The 21,722-nt window shown below is 46.0% G+C and overlaps 1 protein-coding gene across 5 annotated transcripts; it reads left to right on the top strand.

Annotated features, from left to right (window-relative positions):
* Positions 1-1,221: 1,221 nt before the first annotated feature.
* ZBTB14 (zinc finger and BTB domain containing 14) lies at positions 1,222-8,665 on the top strand. 5 transcript variants are annotated; one of them, XM_061130634.1, is made up of 3 exons: positions 1,222-1,510; positions 3,721-3,804; positions 4,877-8,665. In XM_061130634.1, exons 2-3 carry the CDS (start codon positions 3,802-3,804, stop codon positions 6,221-6,223), a joined length of 1,350 nt encoding a protein of 449 aa, XP_060986617.1. In that variant the 5' UTR covers positions 1,222-1,510; positions 3,721-3,801; the 3' UTR covers positions 6,224-8,665. The 5 variants fall into 5 exon arrangements, with proteins under 5 accessions (XP_060986617.1, XP_060986613.1, XP_060986616.1 ...); XM_061130630.1 differs by having other exon boundaries at positions 3,537-3,804; XM_061130633.1 differs by lacking the exon at positions 1,222-1,510 and adding an exon at positions 1,628-1,642 and having other exon boundaries at positions 3,537-3,804.
* The last annotated feature ends 13,057 nt before the right edge of the window (positions 8,666-21,722 follow it).

Genomic DNA, 21,722 nt, shown 5'->3' with positions numbered 1-21,722 from the left:
TCAATTAGTACAACAAATCACCTCAGGACGAACAGAATTTCTTTGGAATTAAACACAATCATAATATAATTTCTTCAAGGTGTATGATGGACCCGTTACAAGCATTAATTTTTGTAATTATCGCACAAGCCCACAAGGATGGTCCTGCTCTAATTTTTAGATGTGAATTACGAATGTTTTGGCGAAACACTGTTAAAACAAGTGTGATAAAGCTGCACAAGCGACACGAGGGAGCCGCGGCAGCGTCCAGCTTCCTGTGCATAGATGAGCAGAAAACGGGGGAGCGGGAGGGACTCCCCAGCACCGTCACCGCAAGGGAGGGGAGGCAATGATGCTCCCACAGCACAGGAGTCGTTACTCTGCTCAACAGGGATGTAGAAACGGCGCTGAGTTATCAGAGTTCTCCGAGCGAGCTGCAAAAGAAGCCTCACCCAGGGGCTCCACCGCCAGGGATGGGCTATTCGGCCTCCAGCCCCGAGACGTTTCCTTGCGAGTTTCCGGGGAGATGCGGGAGCGTGGGCGCGTCCCTGACTGGCTCCCGAGCTTTGGGTGTGTGTGTGTATGAGATCCCTTTCCTCTCTGGGACTGGGATCGCCCCTTACAGTCCAAATGAAAAGATACCACCTTTGCATCTCTTCTACAAACGCTTACTGAGCGCCTATAACTCGCCCATAGACAAAATGCGGCGGCGATACCCGCTAAGACCCAACGCCCGCGAGCGCGCGTCTCGCTGTCTCCGGCGAGCGCGGAAGGCAGGGTGCCCGGAACGCCCGTCCGGGACTCGCGGGCGAGCCCCGCAGCCGCGGCGCCCGCCCTGCGCGCGCCCGAGGGCGGCACTGCCCACGCACATGCACACGCACGGGAGCGCTGGGCTCCCGCGTCCCCGGTGCCGCGCCGGCGCCGGCGCCGGGCGCGGGCGGGAGCTCGGGAGTCCGAGCGGGAGGCGGGAGCGGCAGGCGGGGCGGGTGCCCGCGAGCGGCGCTCGTGCATTCGCTCCTCCGCTCCTAAGCCCCGCCCCGGCCCCGCCCACCCCCTTCTCCCGCGCGCGGGCTCCGCGCGCCCCAACCCGCGCGCGTGCGCGCGCGTGCGCAGGCCAGGGCCCTCCGGGGGCGGCCCCGTAGACTCCAACGAAAGCGTCGCAAGGTCCCGGATTAACCCTTTCCCCGCTCTCCCATTTAGAGGCCCGGTCGGGTTCCGTGCCTGCGCAAGCCGGCGGCGCGCCTTCCCCCTGGCCCGCACCGCGCATGCACGGGAAGGGGGGGGTGCCGGTGGGGGTGTTCGCGGCCGGCTAGACATTCTGTGCCCGTGCAGGAGGAGGGCTGCTACCATCAGGGACGTGCACGATTTCCCCCCCACCCCGCCCCCTCCCCAAACTCCAAAAAAAAAAAAAAAATCCAAAACACACTGCCACCCACCGTGCCCCCGCGCCCCGCGTCCATCCCGTCCCCGGCCTGCGTGCAGCGAGCGCGGGGAGCCCACGGCGAGTGTCTGTGGCTGTGCCAGGCTGCAGGTAAGCGCGGGCCGGGGGTGCGGAAGGGGCCCGGGCCGGCCGCGAGGCGGGCGCGGGGGCGGCGGGCGCGGCGGGGCTGCCCGGAAGAAGCGCGTTCTCGCCGCGCTCGGGGGCACCCGTCAGCTCCAGGAGGTGCGGGCGGCCCCGGTGGCGCGGCTCGAGCGGGGCCGGGCGTGGGGCCGGGGCGCTCCGGGGGCCGCGCAGGCCGGCGAGCGGGCTCGGGCAGCGGCCAGGCGGCGACAGTGGCGGCCCCGCGCGCGCGCTCGCTGAGCCTCGGCGGCGGAGTTTATGGCCGCCCCCGCTCGCACCGCCGCAGTGCACCGCGATGGGGGTGGGGACGGCCCGGAGCCCGGCGCCGAGCGCGGCCCGCCGGGCGCCGCCCCTCCGCGCCGCGGGCCCCGCCGCGCCGCCCCCCAGCAGCCCGCGGAGGAGGGGGCCGGGACCCCCGCGCTCGCACTCCCGGGAGCGCCCGCGGAGCTCGGGAAGCCGGCCGCGCGCCGCCCCCGCCCCCGGCCGCGGGAGGGCGGGGGAGGGCCCGGCGCGAGCCGGCCGGGGAGTGCGCGGGGCGCGAGCTCCGGGCTCGCGGGCGGAGCGGGGCGCGGCGCGGCGCGGCGCGGGGCTGCGGAGCCCGGCCGCACGCCCGCTCCCGATCTCCGCCGCCGGGGCCGCCGTGGGTCCTCCCTCTCGCGCTAGGAGCCGCGGCCCTAGCCCGCGCCGAAGAGCCCGATTCTAAAAGGGAAAACGGCTGGTGCTCCGCCCGGCTTCCCGGGCCGGAGCTTTTGTTCGGGAAGGAATGCCAGCCGCTGGATCCCGTTCCCCACCTCCCGGGCCGAGCGGGATGGGAGCGAGGCTCGGAGAGGTTCCGGAGGCGGCCCGGGTCCTGCGCTCGGTTCCCTGCTCCCTCCCCATCCAGAAGCGGCGAGCTCTAGACCGGGAAGTGGTGCCGCCGCCATTGTCGCGGCGGCCCCGGGGTCGGGGAGGCGGCCGGCTGGTCGCCGCGGCTTCTGTAGGTTCGCCTTTGCGGGACCCCACGCGCCGGCGCTTTGGAGAAACGACATGCAGGGGCAGCTTCGTCCAGGAGGTGTGGTTGGGGCGGCATCTTGCCCTCCACCTGTAGGGATACTGGCAACGGGGATCTTCCCTTTTGACTCACCTGAACTTAGCAATGGGAACATCTCAACAGAGGGGGGAAAATGGAGATCTGGAGAGAGAGTGGGGCCAAATAACACATAGGCTTAAAAAAAAAAAAAAATCCAAGTACGTTGCCATGGGTACTGTACGCCTCTCCTGTGCCAGGTCCATGCACCTTTATCCCACAAGCTCCAGAGAGACGGCTACAGGCTGGGGTGCACCCATAGAAATTATTCTGCCCAGTCCTCGCACTTGGCAAATAAGAAAACAGCCTGCCACTTTAGGCAGCTTAATGATGTTTTTGCTTTTCTGTAGACGGTTTTCAGGACTCTGGTTCTGCCACACTCGAGTTTGTGTGATCACGGTTCAATAGAGAAGGCTTGATGTTTTTCAGGATGTTGGTCTGCAAAATGGAGTTTAAACTGGAAATAATCTAGAATCCTTTGAGCTTCCCTGTAGGGATAGAGGCAGACACACCTGGAGTTCTCTAATGCAAGCTTCAAGACCAGTGATTTAAGTAACTATACTACATCATTCAGAAGAGTGGATAGAAATAAACAGCTACTGTTCTCTGTCCCCCACTGTTGAGTATATGTACTTTTCTTAACTTTGTCTATATATATCGATGTAAAAAGATATATAGTCTATGTTTATATAAGCCAAGCAGAAAAAAATGTGGAAGGCTGTGAATCCAGCAGGAAATGGTAGGGGAATGAGGTACTTACCAGCTTTTACCCTATCTGTGCAGCAATCAAAATCCTTGCAAATACAGACGGAGGCTTTGTGGGGGGAATCCCTTAGTGGTTCCCCAGCCCCTCCTTCCCATTCCCGTCTCACACCCCCTCCAGGCTGCTAGTGCTCCAGCCCTTACCTTTTCTCCTTCATATCTGTTCAGAGCTGAACCCGACGCTGCCAGCCACCCTCCTCTTTGTTCCCAACCTGAAAATGGGTACAGGTGCCAGTGACAGGACAAAAAAGGAAAGTTTCTTTTTAAAAATCAATTTTTGAAAACATTCTTGTTTACAACTGGGGATAGGGAAAGAGCCAACTTTACTCTTGTATGTCCTTTTCTCTTGTAGGACTGGCGTGCCCCTGATCAGAGTTATTCTGATCCGAAGATTTTGGTGTTTAAAGCATTAAGATAATAGCCTGAGTTGTTCATGGTAACTATGACTTTGCATATTAAGTCTTTAGAATATTATTGGTGTCAGCTTTAAAATGTCTCTCAGTTATGTATTAGCATTCTTTAGGGGACTAGGTATTTTCCTCATACTTATGCTTGGTTGAATAAAAGAAAAGCAAGGTTTTTGAAAAGAAACACACAGGATACATTATTTTAAAAATGATCACTTCTTTAACACGTGGCAGATATCTTCCCTGCCAGTTCTACATATCATTGGCTCATAAAATCCCCCCGCACTTGTCATGTGCATCCAGTTCTGATGACACTTTGATCCGGATGACAGATAGACTGGCATCCAAGGGGAAAGAAGCTGCTTGTCACTGTCTTCCCAAATGTCATCTGATTCTCTGAGGGTCCTATTAAACTTTGCCCCTTGTTCAGAAGTAGCTCAACACTGGTGTGAAAAAACTAGAGGACAACACTGAATGGAGTGTTCTGGAAATGATTTCCCTCTCTGGGTCTGCAGGAGTGATCTGTCTCTTCCGTCAAGGAAACAGAACCTTGAGAGCTGCTAGTTATTTTACTGAATCTTCCTCGGCATGAAATTAGGCATAGCAGACGGCACTGCCTTGAAGCTGAGTTGTCATTATTACCTCTAGTTATCAGGAAGCACTGGTTTTGCAACTAGAGTGCCTGGATTTGCTAGAGCCCTGATGGTCCACTAAATAGCTAGAATATTGGGCAGGTTCCTCAATTCATCCGTAAAGTAGGGTAATAATGCCTATCTCTCAAGGTCCTTTGATCACTGCCTTTGTGAAGACATGAAAAGTGCATAGCACAATGCCAGGCACGTATTGCGCGCTCAGTAGGAGTTGTTATTATGAGTAAGCATACGCTGAGTACAGTGAAGATAAGTAGAAGGAACAGTGTGGAAATCTCTAAATTTGGATCTGTCTTTTCTCCTCCTGTTCTTGAACCCCTCCTGACAGTGACTTTTCTGAAATTGTTAGGAACCAGAAAGTGGTCAGAAAATGAAAATCTCCCTGAAATTCTTATAAAAGTACTGTTCATAATTACCAAAATTCTTTTTCTTTGTAAACATTTTCTTGTAGGAGTTTTTCATCAGTATGTCTGAAACCATTAAATATAATGACGATGATCATAAAACTCTGTTTCTGAAAACACTCAATGAGCAACGCTTGGAAGGAGAATTTTGCGACATCGCGATTGTGGTCGAGGATGTGAAGTTCAGAGCGCACAGGTGTGTCCTCGCTGCCTGCAGCACCTACTTTAAAAAGCTTTTCAAGAAACTTGAGGTAGATAGTTCCTCAGTAATAGAAATAGATTTCCTCCGTTCCGATATATTTGAAGAGGTCCTGAATTACATGTACACGGCAAAGATCTCCGTGAAAAAAGAAGATGTTAACTTAATGATGTCATCCGGTCAGATTCTCGGCATCCGATTCCTGGATAAACTCTGCTCTCAGAAGCGGGACGTGTCCAGCCCGGACGAAAACAACGGTCAGTCGAAAAGCAAGTACTGCCTGAAGATCAACCGCCCCATTGGGGATGCTGCCGACCCCCAGGATGACGACGTGGAGGAAATCGGAGACCAGGACGACAGCCCCTCGGATGACACGGTAGAAGGCACCCCCCCGAGTCAGGAGGACGGCAAATCGCCCACCACGACGCTCAGGGTGCAGGAGGCCATCCTGAAAGAGCTGGGCAGCGAGGAGGTGCGGAAGGTCAATTGCTACGGCCAGGAGGTGGAGTCCATGGAGACCCCCGAGTCCAAGGACCTGGGGTCCCAGACCCCTCAGGCCTTAACCTTTAATGACGGGATGAGCGAAGTGAAGGATGAGCAGACCCCAGGCTGGACCACGGCGGCCAGCGACATGAAGTTCGAGTACCTGTTGTACGGGCACCATCGGGAGCAGATCGCCTGCCAGGCGTGCGGGAAGACGTTTTCGGACGAGGGTCGGCTGAGGAAGCACGAGAAGCTGCACACGGCCGACCGGCCCTTCGTGTGCGAGATGTGCACCAAGGGCTTCACCACGCAGGCGCATCTGAAGGAGCACCTGAAGATCCACACGGGCTACAAGCCCTACAGCTGCGAGGTGTGCGGCAAGTCGTTCATCCGCGCCCCGGACTTGAAGAAGCACGAGCGGGTGCACAGCAACGAGCGGCCCTTCGCCTGCCACATGTGCGACAAGGCCTTCAAGCACAAGTCCCACCTCAAGGACCACGAGCGCCGTCACCGCGGCGAGAAGCCCTTCGTGTGCGGCTCCTGCACCAAGGCCTTCGCCAAGGCGTCCGACCTGAAGCGGCACGAGAACAACATGCACAGCGAACGCAAGCAGGTCACCCCCAGCGCCATGCAGAGCGAGACGGAGCAGCTGCAGGCGGCGGCCATGGCCGCGGAGGCCGAGCAGCAGCTGGAGACCATCGCCTGCAGCTAGAGGCGGGGGGCCGGGATGCTCAGCACCCTTTATCCGCATCCCGCATCCCGCATCCCGACCCATGAACGCCAGCCTCCACATTTCGGTGAAAACTTACCGAGAACTTGTACTCGCTGGACATAAGGCAGTGCTTGGTTGGGTGTTCCGAAAACTTTGCAAGGAAATAACCGTTCCTTGGTTCTGACCAAACTGTTTCACTGTCCCGTCTGGTGTCTTGTATTAATGTTGCCAGTGAGCACCCGGCCCCCGCCGCGCCCCCCCCCCCCCCCCCTTTTTTTAATGATTTCTGATTTTAATTTGAGAACTCCTGGGCCCAGTTCAGAAGTGAGAGACTTCTGTCCCTTTTTAAAAGTCCCCCTCTCCGCCTGCTGCGCCAGGGAGTGCACCGCACAGAGTGATAATTGAGTGGATTGATTTCCTGACCATCACCATTCTGTGTGACTTACGGGTCACGGCGACATTTTTAAGAACTTTAGTAAAAGTACTTCGTGTAGACGCAGGAAATACGGGTGGGTGATTGACCAAGAACCCTGCGTGCACAGATAGGAAAACAAGTTCTGGAAATGCAAAATGGTGTCAGATTTATATATTTGGTTCGTTAATTTTCTATCACTGTTTTTCATGGTTTTTGTGGACAAATAATGGTTGCTTTGCTGAAGTGTTTCTTCATCCTTTTTGATTGCCTGTACCTGCCCCTGAAGATGTCACATGACCAGAAGGCATGTGGGTGGTTTGAGGGCTGAGTTTTTTTTTACTCTTATTTGGGGTATTGCTACTCTGCAGCTGATGGGGTTTGTGGGCTGGATGAGTGGTGACAGGATTAGAAAAGGGAGTGTAGGAACCTGGCTCTCAGAGACAAGGTTTGTACATTTGCAACAAATCCAAGATTTCCTAGATCAAAATAATTCCTGATTTTGAAATTGGGTTTTTGTTTAGGATCAAAATTAGGGCAAGAACAGGTATACTTCTTTGGATACGTTTGTGTAACTTAAAGAGTGTCATCAAGCTTTTGGGCTCTCGGTAGCACGTGATTATCCATAAAGAAGATGCAGTGTCCTTCCTGAAATCATTATGTTTAAAATCTTTTACCTATGTAAATAGTACAGAAGCATTGGTCTTACATATCTCAAGTACAAATAGACAGCTGCACTTTTTTTGCACATTGGTTTAACGATATCTCCCATCAGCAACAAACATCAGTCTGTTTTCAACCAGTATTAAAGATTGTCAGACCAAATGTTTATGTTCTTGAAGTATATTTCATCACGGGTTACAGTTTTAAGTGGAAGATGATTGCCTTCTCATAGCCGTAAACTGAATTATGAGTGCTGTTCCAGTTCTGGTGTACGAAATTTCTTTTTAAACATTTCTTTAGGAATACATTGAAATACCAATAATAGTTTGAATTATGTTCTGTAATAATTAGTTCTTTTAGAATGTACCATTTTCAAAAAAATGTCGATTTTTAAAATTTATTTTTGATTGCTAGGATTTTTTTTTTCTTAAGATACATTAAAGTAATTTCATTTTCTAGCTCGTTGCATTAACACCTGTAATTATTATTATTGTGAGAGAAAGTTTATTTTTTGTATATGTTATGCCCATAATTGTAGGATGGAGATGTTACCTTTTTAAGAATCTTATTTATTGGTAAATGTTTTAGTTTAAAACTAATTTAATTTCTTTTCTTAAATGTTGTTTATTTTCTCCTGAAAGCAGTCCTGTCGCTGTGTTTATATGCTCTTCATAGAAGGGGAACTGATTGCCGTTCCTAGACTGTTTTAACCAAAGCAAAGGAAAAGTAATTTAACATCTTGTGGATGGCTACTTCAGCAAATCATACCTGGGGCCTTCGTTTTTGTATATAAAAGAAAATATACTTCTGTCATTCCTGTTTTCGTTTTTTCCTAGCAGCCTGTTACACACCCAGGTTTCTACCCAAGTGCATTTTCTATACTATCTTCATCTTGGTTATACAGAGTTGCAAGTTCCCCATGTGGCATTAACCTTCACTGAAACCACATAATCACAATGGTATCCCCAAAAGAAAGGTTTTTCAGCACTTTATTTGCATCGTGTAAATATGTGTCATTGGTCCTATTTTGCATGAGAAATATATTTGTGTTGTAATTTCCACCGCCGGTGCTGGGTTCATCTGTGTTTAGGGTGCATGTTTTTGTTGTGTTCTGGGCAGCGAGGTTGTGACATGGCAGCTCTCCTGCCTCCTGGTCCTGAAGCCTGCCTCTCTCCCACCTCGCTGGCTATAGTGTCCCGGGGACGATGAAACCCTCGTGTCCAGCAGTTCTGGGGTGCCTCCCTTCACAGCGAGTTAACATGCTTACACCGAATCTGCCTTGTGAGAAGGAAGGAAATGGCCAGTGTCAACATTACTACTTTGTTTTTCCACGGATTAGAATGAAAATATAATATTTTTTAAAGATATATTTTAATCCTTTGAAGTGCTCATGCTTGCTTTGCTACTCCACCAGGCTCCTCTATCCATGGGATTTCCCAGGCAAGAATACTGGGTGGGTTGCCATTGCCTCCTCCAGGGGATCTTCCCAACCCAGGGATCGAACATGCATCTCCTTTGTCTTCTGCATTGCAGGTGGACTATTTACCAGCTAAGGCATCAAGGAAGCCCTTTGAAGTTCTAACAATATCATTAAAGGATCACTTTTTATTTATTTATTTTTAAAGCCCACGAAGCATCCAAGTGTCTGCCCGGTTCTAGCCTGGCAACTCAGAATTGGAGCCGCATTCGGGGTACATGCCTGGTGGTTTTTCTGATGGCCCCTAGCATTGGGTGGGTATGCTGCTGCCTTACAGCAGTATCAGACATCATTTAATTTAAAAAAATGCTGTTTGTCATTTTGGTTGCCCTCTGAGGTTTGGTGCCTTTTAGCAAGGTGTAAAATGGGACTGTTTGGCTATACTGAGAGCTTGGGACACCATTGATCTGAGATGGTCCCTACTGATAGGTGTGCAGAATGTAAAATGAAGATGTCAGCTTCCCATGCACATTGTTGGGGAGACGCATGTTATAATAGGATTATGTCCCATGGGGGAACTCCCATGGAACTGATGCCAGGGAGATCAGTCGAGATGGGGGTCCTTGGCTTCCTATGGCTGGTGGAATTCACTCTTTGAGTCCTGTGATCAGGGTCGCCAGTCTGAAAGCGGGCTGTTTTGTGTTCACTTGTAGCTTACTGACACTCAAACAGTCCTGCTGGGCAGTAAATACGGTAAGACTGTTGCCATGCTGATGTGATGGCTTCCTTCTTTCATTTCGGGGCATGATTGTAAGTATCAGTTCCTGAGTCTACCTTTCACTTGTGGAGCAGGTGCAGGGTTCTCTATCCACTGCTAGAACTACTTTTTCATTATATGAAAACCACCTACTTTTTTTTCCTATTTGTTCAAAGAGAATGTCTACAAACACTGGTGGTAGCTTGATGGTAGCTTTTATGCCAACTTGCATGGCTTCGGTAATAACTGAGGAAGGGAATTTTAGACAGTCTAAAATGCAGGTAATCTGCCTTCTCTTAACTTGATCACAAATTTAGAATTGTTAGAAATCACAGAGGTCACTATCAAGTCAGGCTGATAGTAACAAATTCCTCCTGTTGGGAGGGGGGTGGTGTTTATGATGAGAGAGTGATTCTGGTTGATGTAGTTTCCAACTTCATGGATTATGTTGTGTAAGGTTATCTATAACGTAGTCATTGTGTGTGTATGCTCAGTCAAGCCAACTGCATGGACTGTAACTTGCCAGACTTCTGAGTCCATGTGATTCTCCAGGCAAGAATACTGGAGTAGGTTGCTGTGCCCTCCGGGGGATCTTCCCGACCCAGGGATTGAACCTGTGTCTCCTGCATTAGGTCAGTTCTTTACGCTGAGCCACTGGGGAAGCCCAACTTAGTCTTTGTGTGCTGTGCTGAGTTGTTCAGTTGTGTCCGACTCTGCAACCCCATGGACTGTGGCCCTCCAGGCTCCTTTATCCATGGGGATTCTCCAGGCAAGAATATGAGAGTGGATTGCCATTCCCTCCTCCAGGAACTTGAGTCTTTGGGAACCTGGACTTTTCCCAAGTAGTGGTGATAGTGGTGATTAGTTCCCCCAGCAGATGTAAAAAGCCTTTTGTGTAAGTGGAAATGAACTAGTTTAACAGAACTTCTGGTCTTGAATTCTGAGTTAGGAATTAAGGAAGAAGGGAGAACAACTCTCAGGTTCCTCTCTGCCTTTCACCTTGAGCATTTGCCTGCCTCTCTCTCTCATTCAGCTCCCCACCCCCACCAAATGTACAGGAAACCAGACATCCAACTGCAGGCAGAGTGAGTGCTGAAAACCATTCCAGGGACAGACGAGGGCCTAAATGTATTCCCTCCTCCTTCCTTCTAGTCCTCCACTGAAAACTGTGAGCACTCGAAGTGGTAGGGGTTCCCTGTCCCCTTGGTGAACACCCATTCCTCTCCTGGGACCTCTCACTGCTCCTTGTGCCTTTTTGTATCCATTTTTTGCCTTCCTCCTTGAACCTTCTACCTATTGGAACTGTTCAAAATTGGTTTAACCCTGGTTGACAAAGCTTTAGGTACGTGAAGATAAGTGTGTGTGAGTAGTTGTGTCTGACTCTTTGTGACCCGTGCGAGGCTCCTCTGTCCATGGGATTCTCCAGGCAAGAATACTGGAGAGGGTAGCCATTCCCTTCTCCAGGGCATCTTCCTGACCCGGGGATCAAACCCAGGTCTCCTGTATTGCAGGCAGATTCTTTACCACCTGAGCCACCAGGGAAGCCCATGGAGAAAATAGCATGTCCTTAATTCACTGTGTATTAAGCATTGTGTGAGGCCAAGGGCTGAACCCTGAGATACAAAGCAAGATTTGGACTCTGGCTAGTAGGGTAGTCCTTTCCCAGTCTTGTCTTCAGCAATCTTATAAAACGAAGATGGTGTTTGCCTCTGATTTCTTAAAGGTCACCATACTGATCTTATCTCAGGGGCCCTGGGTGTGATTTATCTGGATTACAACTGATTTTATCAGTTGTGACTCCATGATCTCTTCCAGAGATGCTCCCCATTACCTTTCTTCACATAAATCTTTTCAGTATAGCAAGGAGGGATGGTGGGTTCATGGGAAGAATTTTTAAGTCAGACTTGAATTGGATCCCGATTCTGCTTTTCAATTAATGTATACGTTTAGGCTTCCCTGACGGCTCAGCGGTAAAGAATCCACTTGCAATCCAAGAGACGTAGGAGACGAGGGTTTGATAGCTGGGTCAGGAAGATCCTGTGGAGGAGGAAATGGCAACACACTCCAGTATTTTTGCCTGGAGAATCCCATGGACAGAGGAGCCTGGTGGGCATGATTTAGTGACTGAGCACATCACATCACATACATTTAGGCAAATTCTTAGCTGCCCTGAGCCTTAATTTCATTATTTCTAAAATAGTGACTGGGATTTCTTCTTCATGGTCTGCTGCAAAAATTAGTGATAACCAGTACATACCTACTGCTTTTGAGGTGCACCGAAAGTGTTCCCTGCTTCTTAAGGGGCGTTCTCAATAGAGAAGCAGAAACAAGATTGAATTTCTCTTGACTGACATCTGTCAATCATTGGCCATAAGCTGTAGACCTAGATCTCACTTAGTCTTCTTATCAGGTGATATATGTAGAAGATGTGTTTATCGTAGCGTTTCTGTAATCTTCAACCAGTTCACAGCCTTGTCCTCACAAACTCCTGTATTCCTCTAAGAGTTGTCTTTGGTTCTGTAGTCTCCCATCCTTTAAGTGGTTCACGGGAGTGTGATTAAGTGTAAACACTGGTCTCCGGATGGCTCCCTGCTATTCGGAAATATCTGTGATGGCAGAGTCAGAATTGCAGTTTTGACAGCTGGCTTTTGAGTTTCCTCTCAGAAATCATGCGTTTGGGGAGACACGTTTACATGTACTTTTCAGATATTATGTGTGTTTGGCCTACACCTGACCTTTGCCTTTCTAGTTTACATGAATTCCAGGATGACTTGTTGCATTCTCACAAAAGGGACTTACACTACTGCTCAGGAATTCAGGTCTTTTTTTAGTTCCAGAATACCATTTTACTGAATCACTTTGCTCTTTTCTTTGGAGGATATTTCCATCAATTTTACATAAAACTACTTTCTGTAGATTAAGATTAAAGTGTATTGGTCAACAAATGCTTCCTGGATGTCTCGTGTGTGCCAGGCCTTGGACCGGACGCTGGGGAGGTGACGGTGAACAGGGCTGACGCCTGTCCTATTCTCATGGAGCTTACGTTCCAGGATGGAGTTCAACAATGACTTCCCCAAGTTTTACTAAATTTTACAAGCAATCATAAATGTGAAAAATGCTTTAAAAACTCTGTTCTCACGTATATTTCAGTGCAGTTCATGGAATATACTTTAGGATATAAGTAAACATTTTGAATGCATAGTCATGAAGTTTGGTTGTACCAAAAGAAACATTCTCAGATGACATTTGAATGTATACTGAGGAAATATATTTGTTCAATGTGACCATTTTCATAGAGTGGTTCTCAACTTTTCTCACTGATGCTGGATTTTGGAATTAGGCGTGTAAAAAGAGACTATGGTTTATTTCTTAAAAATAATGAATGCTGTTATCAAGTAAGAGTACTTAGGTACTTCCCTGGTGGTTGAGACTGTGCATTCAGGGGGCCCAGGTTCTATCCCTGGGACCTAGATCCCACATGTCACAACTAAGACCCAGCACAGTCAAGTATTTTTTTTTTTATAGGGTACTGATGAATCAGCCATGGATTTACATGTATGACAAAAACCACTACAATATTGTAAAGTAATTAGCCTCCAACTAATGAAAATAAATAAATAAATAAAAATAAAAGGGTACTGATGTAGAGAAAGTTAGGAGAGTAAAAGCATGATAACTTGGGCTTCCTACAGCATTGAACAAAGATAGTAATATCTGGGAAGAAGGGACCTCTATGAGCAATACAGAATATCCAACTGAGACTCAGCAGGTCTTCCTTTAGAGTGCACAGGTCAGGGCAGGGTGGCAAGCAAGCTAAAGGAAAGAAGAAGGGAAATCTCATCTGTTGCTTTTAGGTCACCATGAGGTGCCCTGCCATTTCGATGGAGCTCTGTGCAAAGCATCCGGTGCTGTTCCACTTACTTGGAATGTGGTTATTTTTTGGTTTCAATCAGAGGGCAGAAGTCTTTTATAGATGATTCCTATAAGTGATTCTTACAGATCATGTCTGTTTCTTTTCCTTTTTTTTTTTGTTTTCACTTGTCGCTTTGAACTTCTGTCACTGGATAGTCAAGAGGATCAGGAATTAAAGCATAAAAACTAGCACATGTGGAATGTTTACCAGGTATCAGGCACTATACAGACAATCTCTTTGTATGATTTGCGATGACTCGTGGGTATGCATTATTATGGATTAAGATGTCAAGATTCAAAGAAGTTAAAAATGCTGCCAACGTCAAGCTGTCTTCAGAGCCACAACAGAGGGACCAGGCCACCTGCTTCCAGGGCCTGCGCCCGTAGTCACTGTGTTATGTGCCCTCAAACAGGCAGAGGAGCAACTCTGACCCTGCCCACGTTCTTACCACCTTCAGTCCATTGTTAGGGGAGCAACTGGAGGACAGAGGGGGCATTTATGTAAACTGCTGCCTCTAAGTTTGTATAATAAATTAGTACCAGTATTTTAATTTCTGTGGATGTTTCCCATGCAAGGGACCTAAATACTAACCAACATTGTTTTGTCTCTTTTCCGGTCTGGAGGCTGCCCCCAAATAATGTGGAAAACTGCAGACAGAATGTCATGGATGATTGCAAAATAACAAAGCTAGCCGTCTGCTTTCTTTACACGTCCCGTTATGCACTGAGCCAGGAAAATCCCACCAGACCAGAGACCATCGACTCTGGCAGCAGGATTAACTCTTTAGGTATAAAAATAGTTACCTATGTCAGGAGTTCTCCCTTCTCTCCCTTCACTCCCTTCACTCTGAAAGGTGCTAGAAAACGCGAATTCAGGTTCTATCTCTACTATTTTCAAGCTGTCACCACTTTGGGCTGGTTGCATAATCTCTTAATTTCTTCAGCCAAAATGCAAACAGTGATTCCTTGCTCAGCTGACTCCACTCTTGCTTAATATTTCAAAGATAAATTCACTTTTTGCATAATTTAACAGACAGGAAGTTTAGTTTTAACATGTTTTGTAAGATCAAATATAATTGGTTTAAAATGTTACCGGCCTCAAACTGGATGACCCATACAGAGGTTAGAAGGATAAGAGGAAATTAATTACACTTCATTCTTGTACATTTAATTAAGTGAAAGGCGTGTGTATGAGGACTGGCTTTTTCTAAATCTTAGAATATTGTAGCTGCTTTTCTGTAATCTCCCAGCAAGCTTTCAGCCAGTATGAAGCAGAAAGTATTAACCAGATTGGAAGGCTACTGATCAATTGGTCTGATAAGCATAGATAAGATTATATTTGATAGCCTGTAATAAAATGTGGCATTGAGAACTGAGGAATGAAAAATAGTAGGGATGAATTAATTTTAGGTCCTGTGTAACTAATCATTATTTCCCTAAACTCACTTCTTTGAATTATGAGACCATAAGAGTCTCCTTGATTTTTTTTTTCCATGTAAATTTAGTGAACATCCATCTCATATAGATACAAAATTAAATAAATATAAAAATTTATTTTTCCTTGTGATGAGAACATGCAGGATTTACTCTTCTAAAAATTTTCATATTTAACATACTCTGGTGTAAATTATCATGTTGGGTATCACATCCCTAGTATTTATTTATCATATAACTGGAAGTTTGTACATTTTGACCACCTTCATCCAATTTCCCTCCCCCGGCCCTGTATCTCTGATAACCACAAACCTAATCTCTTTTCCTATGACTTTGTTTCTGAGATATAATTGACCTACACTGTGTTAGTTCCTGGTTCGTGACATAGTGATTCAGTATTTTCATCCATTACAAAATGATCATCATGGAAAGTCTAGTTACCATCTGTCATCACACAAAGATACTAGGTGATTATCGACTCTGCTCCCCACACTGAACATTTCACACCTGTGACTCATTTATTTTGTAACTGGAAGTTTGCACCTCCTTATCTCCCTTACCTATTTCTCTCTCCCCACCTCCCCTTGTTAACTACCTGTTTGTTCTCTTTATGACTGTTTCTGTTTTGTTATGCTTCTTCATTTGCTTTGTTTTTTAGATTCCACATATAAGTGAAATCAGGCATTTTACCAGGCATGAGATGATATCTCCTTGTGGTTTTAATTTGCATTTCTCTAATCAGTGAAAGTCACTCAGTCGTGTCTGACTCTTTGTGACCCCACGGACTATACAGTCCATGGAATTCTCCAGGCCAGAACATGAGTGGGTAGCCTTTTCCTTCTCCAGGGGATCTTCCCAACCCAGGGATTAAACCCAGGTCTCCCACATTGCAGGTGGATTCTTTACCAGCTGAGCCACAAGGGAAGCCCAAGAATACTGGAGTGGGTAGCCTATCCCTTCTCCAGCAGATCTTCCCAACCCAGGAACCAAACTGGGGTCTCCTGCATTGCAGGCAAATTCTTTACCAACTGAGCTACGAGGAAGCAATGAATTGAGCACCTTTTTTATGTGTTTGTTGGCCATTTATGTATTTTTGGGAAAATGTCTATTCAGGTCCTTTGACTATGTTTAATTGGATTATTTTGGGTTTTCTTAGGGTTTTAAATTTTTTAACTGAAGTATTGTTGATTTACAACGTTGTGTCAGTCTCTGCCATACAGCAACGTAACTCAGTTATATTTTGTTGTTGTTCAGTCACTAAGTTGTGTCCAACTCCTTGTGACCCCACGGACTGCAGCACACCAGGCTCCTCTGTCCTTCATCATCTCCCAGAGTTTGCTCAAATTCACATCCATTGAGTTGATGATGCCATCCAACCGTCTCATCCTCTGCTGCCCCCTGCTCCTCCTGCCTTCAGTCTTTCCCAGCATCAGGGCCTTTTCTGATGATTCAGGTCTTTGCATCAGGTGGCCAAAGTATTGGAGCTTCAGCTTCAGCATCAGTCCTTCCAATAAATATTCAGGACTGATTTCCTTTAGGATGGACTGGCTTGATGTCCTTGCCGTCCAGGGGACTCTGAAGAGTCTTCCCGAGCAATACAGTTGGAAAGCGTCCATTTTCCAGCATTCAGCCTTCTTTATGGTCCAACTCCATACTTACTGCACTTTATTACAAGCCAGGTCCTGTAGGAGGAGCCTGGATACAGTGAGAATCCTCAAAATTGAGTGAGGAAAGAAAGATCCAGAAGCAATTGTAGTCTCATGCAAGGGGAGTGTGGGTGTGGGGTACTGGTGGTGTCCCACAGGGAAAGAGCACCCAGTTCATACTTGGGGTGAAGGGAGGTTCTTGGAGAGAAGGATTTCTGCATACTAACTACATCACATGTGGTCTCCATATTGATTCCTGGTAGGCATCTTGGATATGACAAATTCAAAATCGTCCTTCTGACTTGACCCTCAGATCTCCCCACTCGATCTTTCCTGTCTTACTGAATGGCAACCCCATCCTCCCACCTGTTGAGGCTATAAAACCTCTTCTTTCTTTTATATCCTACATGGTAGACACCAGAACCCCTGACTGGCTTAGCCTTCACAATGAAGCCAGCATCTGACCACACTAGTTCTAAGTTCTCTCTTGCCAGGAAATTACAGTGATTTCCTCCTAGGCCCCCTGTTTCTGCCCTTGCCCCATTCCATTACAGTCCAGGCTCAACTAAACAGCCAGAAGGATCCTTTTAAAACTGAAACTTGAATATCCCTTCCACCACATGCCTAAGGTCCTTTAGGTCACTACCCAAATGTCACCTCATCAGTGAAGTCTTCTTGACCCCTTTATTCAGACAGTATCCCCCACCTCCCACCTCCACCTAGGCATTCATTGTCCATTGTACTTATTAGAAGGTGACATGCTATGTCTTACTATTGTAAATTTACTATTTTGTTTGTTTTCTCTTTCCCCCACTGGAATACAAACTCCATTATAATTGGAATTCAGTCTGTTTTATCCCTCGCAGTATATTCCCTAGATAATCCGAGAAATGTGTAAATTTCTCTTGACATTTTTGTGTGTGCCTTCCAGGTGTTTTTCTCGATTTTTATGCTTGTCCTTAGTTGCTCAGTCATGTCTGACTCTTCATGACTTCATGGACTGGAGCCCACCAGGATCATACGTCCATGGGATTTTTCACGCAAGAATACTGGAGTGGGTTGCCATTTCCTCCTCCAGGGAATTTTCCTGACCCAGAAATTGAACCTGTGTCTCCTGCATTGCAGGTGGATTCTTTAGCCATCGGGGAAGCTTCTTTTAAGCTACCTTCTTTTTTTTTTCAGTTTTATTTATTTTCTTTACAATATTGTATTGGTTTTGCCATATATTGACTTGAATCCGCCATGGGTGTACATGTGTTCCCCATCCTGAACCCCGCTCCCACCTCCCTCTCCATCCCACCCCTCTGGGTCATCCCAGTGCACCAGCCCCGAGCACCCTATATCATGCATTGGACCAATAGAAGCTACCTTCTATTATGTATTTATAAATATATTTAAATAAACATAGAATCATGTTATATACCCTGTTTTTACCATTCTTCTTTCATTAAACAGCATTTTTCAGTAACAATACTGTTCTTGCACAGTATAATTTTGTTTTTGTGTAGTATTCCAATATTTGAAATAGTTTATTTATTCAAGCTTTTACTTTTATGATTTTTTTTTTTAACACTATGTTTAACTTTTTCGTGTGTCCAAAGCTCAGCATTCTGACCAAATATTTGTTCACATCTCAGCACAGGATACGTCCCTCAGATTCGTCTTAGGAGGTAGACTTGTTCAGTTGCTATGTCATGTCTGACTCTGCGACCCCATGGACTGCAGCAAGGTAGGCTCCCCTGTCCTTCACTACCTCCCAGAGTTCACTCAGATTCATGTCCATTGTGTTGGTAATACTCTCTAACCATCTTATCCTCTACTGCCCCCTTCTTTTGCCCACAATCTTTCCCAGCATCAGGGTCTTTTCCAATTAGTAGGCTCTCTGCATCAGGCCCCTTGAGAAGGAAATGGCAACCCACTCCAGTACTCTTGCCTAGAAAATCCCATGGACTGAGGATCCCGGTAGGCTACAGTCCATGGGGTCGCAAAGAGTCAGACACAACTGAGCGACTTCACTTTCACTTTCACTTTGCATCAGGTATACGAAGTTTTGCAGCTTCAGCTTCAGCATCAGTCCTTCCAGTGAATATTCAGGGTTGATTTCCTTTAGGATTGACTGGTTTAATCAAGATAAAAATCACTCATTGGGTCAAGATATATAGACAATTATAAAGTCTTGTCACCAGCTGCCAGTTTGCATCTCAGAAAGGTGGTATTATTTATATTTCTACCAGTTTCATACAATTTCTTTTAACACTTACACTAGCAGGTGTAGGGGGTATAGAAATAGCTTCAGTTTTTCAAGATAAAATTGAAGAAACCAGTAATGATTTGATCCTTTGAAGATAAGAATCTTCTTTTTTCAGTCTATTGCATGCTCTGTATGGTATCATATTCAGTCTAATTTTGTGAAAGTCACTTAAATAGGGTGAAATAACCTTTTCAGTGGTTTCCTGGAGAGTACTTTTATCTTCTAAAAGACTCTCATTTAGAAGGTTCCTATAAAAAAAATTTTTTTTACTTAGGAATGAAATATTTCATTACTATATTACCCGTAACAATTCACACCCATAATACTACCGCATGTTTTCTATAAGAAATTCTAAATATTATTTTTATAATAATAAAAAATTAATGCCCAGTATTTTGTGGAAGGCACCCTGATAAACAAGACATGACTGCCAGTTGCTTGCATGTTCTACTTTTTGTATTTGGACACCAGAAAATTCTACTAGTATTATCATGGAATAATAAGGATGAAGGTAGATTTAGTGCTTAAGAGTTGCAATCTTGCAAATGGCACTGAGCAAATAAAAGATTGGTCACTTAATCAAAAATTTTGGTAAAGTAACATGTACCTTAAACATTTATAGGTAAACAACTTAAATGTACATTTTTTTACTTCCATATGATAGAAGTTCAAGGCATTTCTTGTGGATTAGATGATTAGGTTGTCATAATCTTAATAATTCATAACCATAATACTACTGTTTTCTTTAAAATAGATCTTAAGCCCATTGTTGGTTTTGAATTTTGTTTTATATTTAATTTGTGATTTTAATAGTTGTGTGAGAGCTCCATATATTTAACTCATATAAGGATTTATAGTTGCCTTAATTTGTATATGCTTATGTGACATTCTAATAATTGAAGCCAACCTCAGGGATAGATGAGAATCTTTTTTTTTTTATTTTAAAAGGTATGTGTACAATATTCCAATATAAGAATCACTATTATAATAGCTATTATAATCACTATTATAATAGGCACTTCCCTAGTGGCTCAGATGGTAAAGTATCTGCCTACAATACAGGAGACCCAGGTTTGATTCCTGGGCTGGGAAGATCCCTTGGAGAAGGAAATAGCAACCCACTCCAGTACTGTTGCCTTGAAAATCCCATGGATGGAGGAACCTGGTAGGCTACAGTCCATGGGGTCACAAAGAGTTGAACACCGACTGAGTGACTTCACTTTCACTTTCATTATAATAGCTAAGAAAGAATTATCACGAACTGGTACAAAGAGATACACACATATCTTTACTGATCCACCCTAACTCTCCATCTCCAGCTCTTGTTTCTCAAATTAACTCCCAGTTGGATATTAAATATACAAGGGAAGCTCTAAGCTGTGAATATTGGTGAGAAAAGTAGATACAAAGATAAATAAAACTTGGTCTCTGGTCTCCAGACATAAACTGGAGGCAGAGAAAAGAGACATAATGTAATCCCTCAGTCACAGATACTATTTAACAAGGCAAGAAGTTCAGTGCCATGGAAAAAAAGTAGAGGTGGCTACTTGGGAACCCGAGAGCATGGATGCTGCTGGTACTTCATTTTTTGCTCGGTGAGTTTCAGCATTAAAAACTGTAACGTGAAACTTCAAGAATACTTCTTCCTGAACTTGCCTCTCTATGGGCTGAAACCACTATAATGGTGACAGATTGTTCAGATCTCAGTTAATATTTGCTGTTATTATTGCATAAACAAACCATATTGTTTGCAATTACACTGTCTTCTAGGCTCACATAAGTCTGTTAAAAGGCTGTGTGTGTGTGTGTGTGTGTGTGTGTGTGTGTTTAATTCCTGTAAGTATGAAAGCTATACGTTTGTGGGACTGAAGCTAATTCATGATTTCAAAATGGCATTGGCAGTTTACTAAACATAAAGACTTGGCTCTCATAGATTTTTGCACGTACAGATGTTCATGTGTTAAGTTTTCTAGAGTACGAAACATTTGTTCTATTCAAGGGAATTATGCATATATAGGAAGTTTTGACAAAGTCTACACTATTAACCCCTCCCAAGGAGGAATCTGGCAAGTACTCATGTTTCTACCCAAACCTGGCTGTTTGACCGCAGGACAGGCCCTAGAGTTTTGGGAACCAGGCTGGGTAGTCAGATAAACTGAACAACCACATCTGGTCTTAAGGACCGATCCACAGAGATGGGTAGTCAGAGATCTGGTACCCGAGCTGTTCAGGGGCTCAGGATGTAAGATCTCAGTCTTGAGTGGGTCAGAGCCAGGCAGACAGACCAGGTTCTAGGAGGAGTCCTGCAGGGGATTCAGTTTCAGAGTTTGGGGAGATAGAAGCAGAGACTGAGTTCTGCCTATTAAGGTCTCCGTGGAAGTAGAAAATAAGGCAGAATCTGACCATGAATCCTTCACAATGGTCAGATGAGTTTAATGACTTTGCCAGGGGAGGAGAGAGACCCACAGATTATGATCTTTCTCTGTTCTTTAAGGCATGACTTACTGTCTGAAATCACACTAATTTTTTTCTCCCTACCTTCCCCTTCTCTACCCTCCCTTCTTCCCACTCCTTCCCCCTCCCCCACTTTCTTCTTCTTCCTCTTTTCCTTCTTTTTCTCTCTCCCTCCCTGCCTCCCTTTCTTTCTTTTCTTCTGTATTACTTTACTGGGGCTGCCATAGCAAAGTACCACAGACTGGGTGGCTTAAAGTTCTCTCAAAGTTCAGGGAGCATCAGTCAAGGTTTCAGTAGGGCCATGCTCCCTCTGGGGTTTCCGTGTTTCTTTCACAACTTCTGCCTTGGCATCCTTGACTTCCCCTGCATGGCTCCGTCTCTGCCTCCGTGGCCACTCGCCTATCTGCCTTGCATGTTTCTATGGCTCTCTGCATCCTCTCCTCTTATACAGACACCAGCCTTGTTATCTTTAGGACTCATCCTAATCCAACATGCTCTCAATTTAACCTAACCAATTAAATCTGCAAAGGTCCTATTTCTATATAAGGTCACG

This window comes from Dama dama, chromosome 27 (assembly GCF_033118175.1).
Source record: "Dama dama isolate Ldn47 chromosome 27, ASM3311817v1, whole genome shotgun sequence".
NCBI lineage: Eukaryota > Metazoa > Chordata > Mammalia > Artiodactyla > Cervidae > Dama > Dama dama.
The sequence above is the reverse complement of the archived record's forward strand: the minus strand, read 5'-3'. Positions and strand labels throughout refer to the sequence as shown.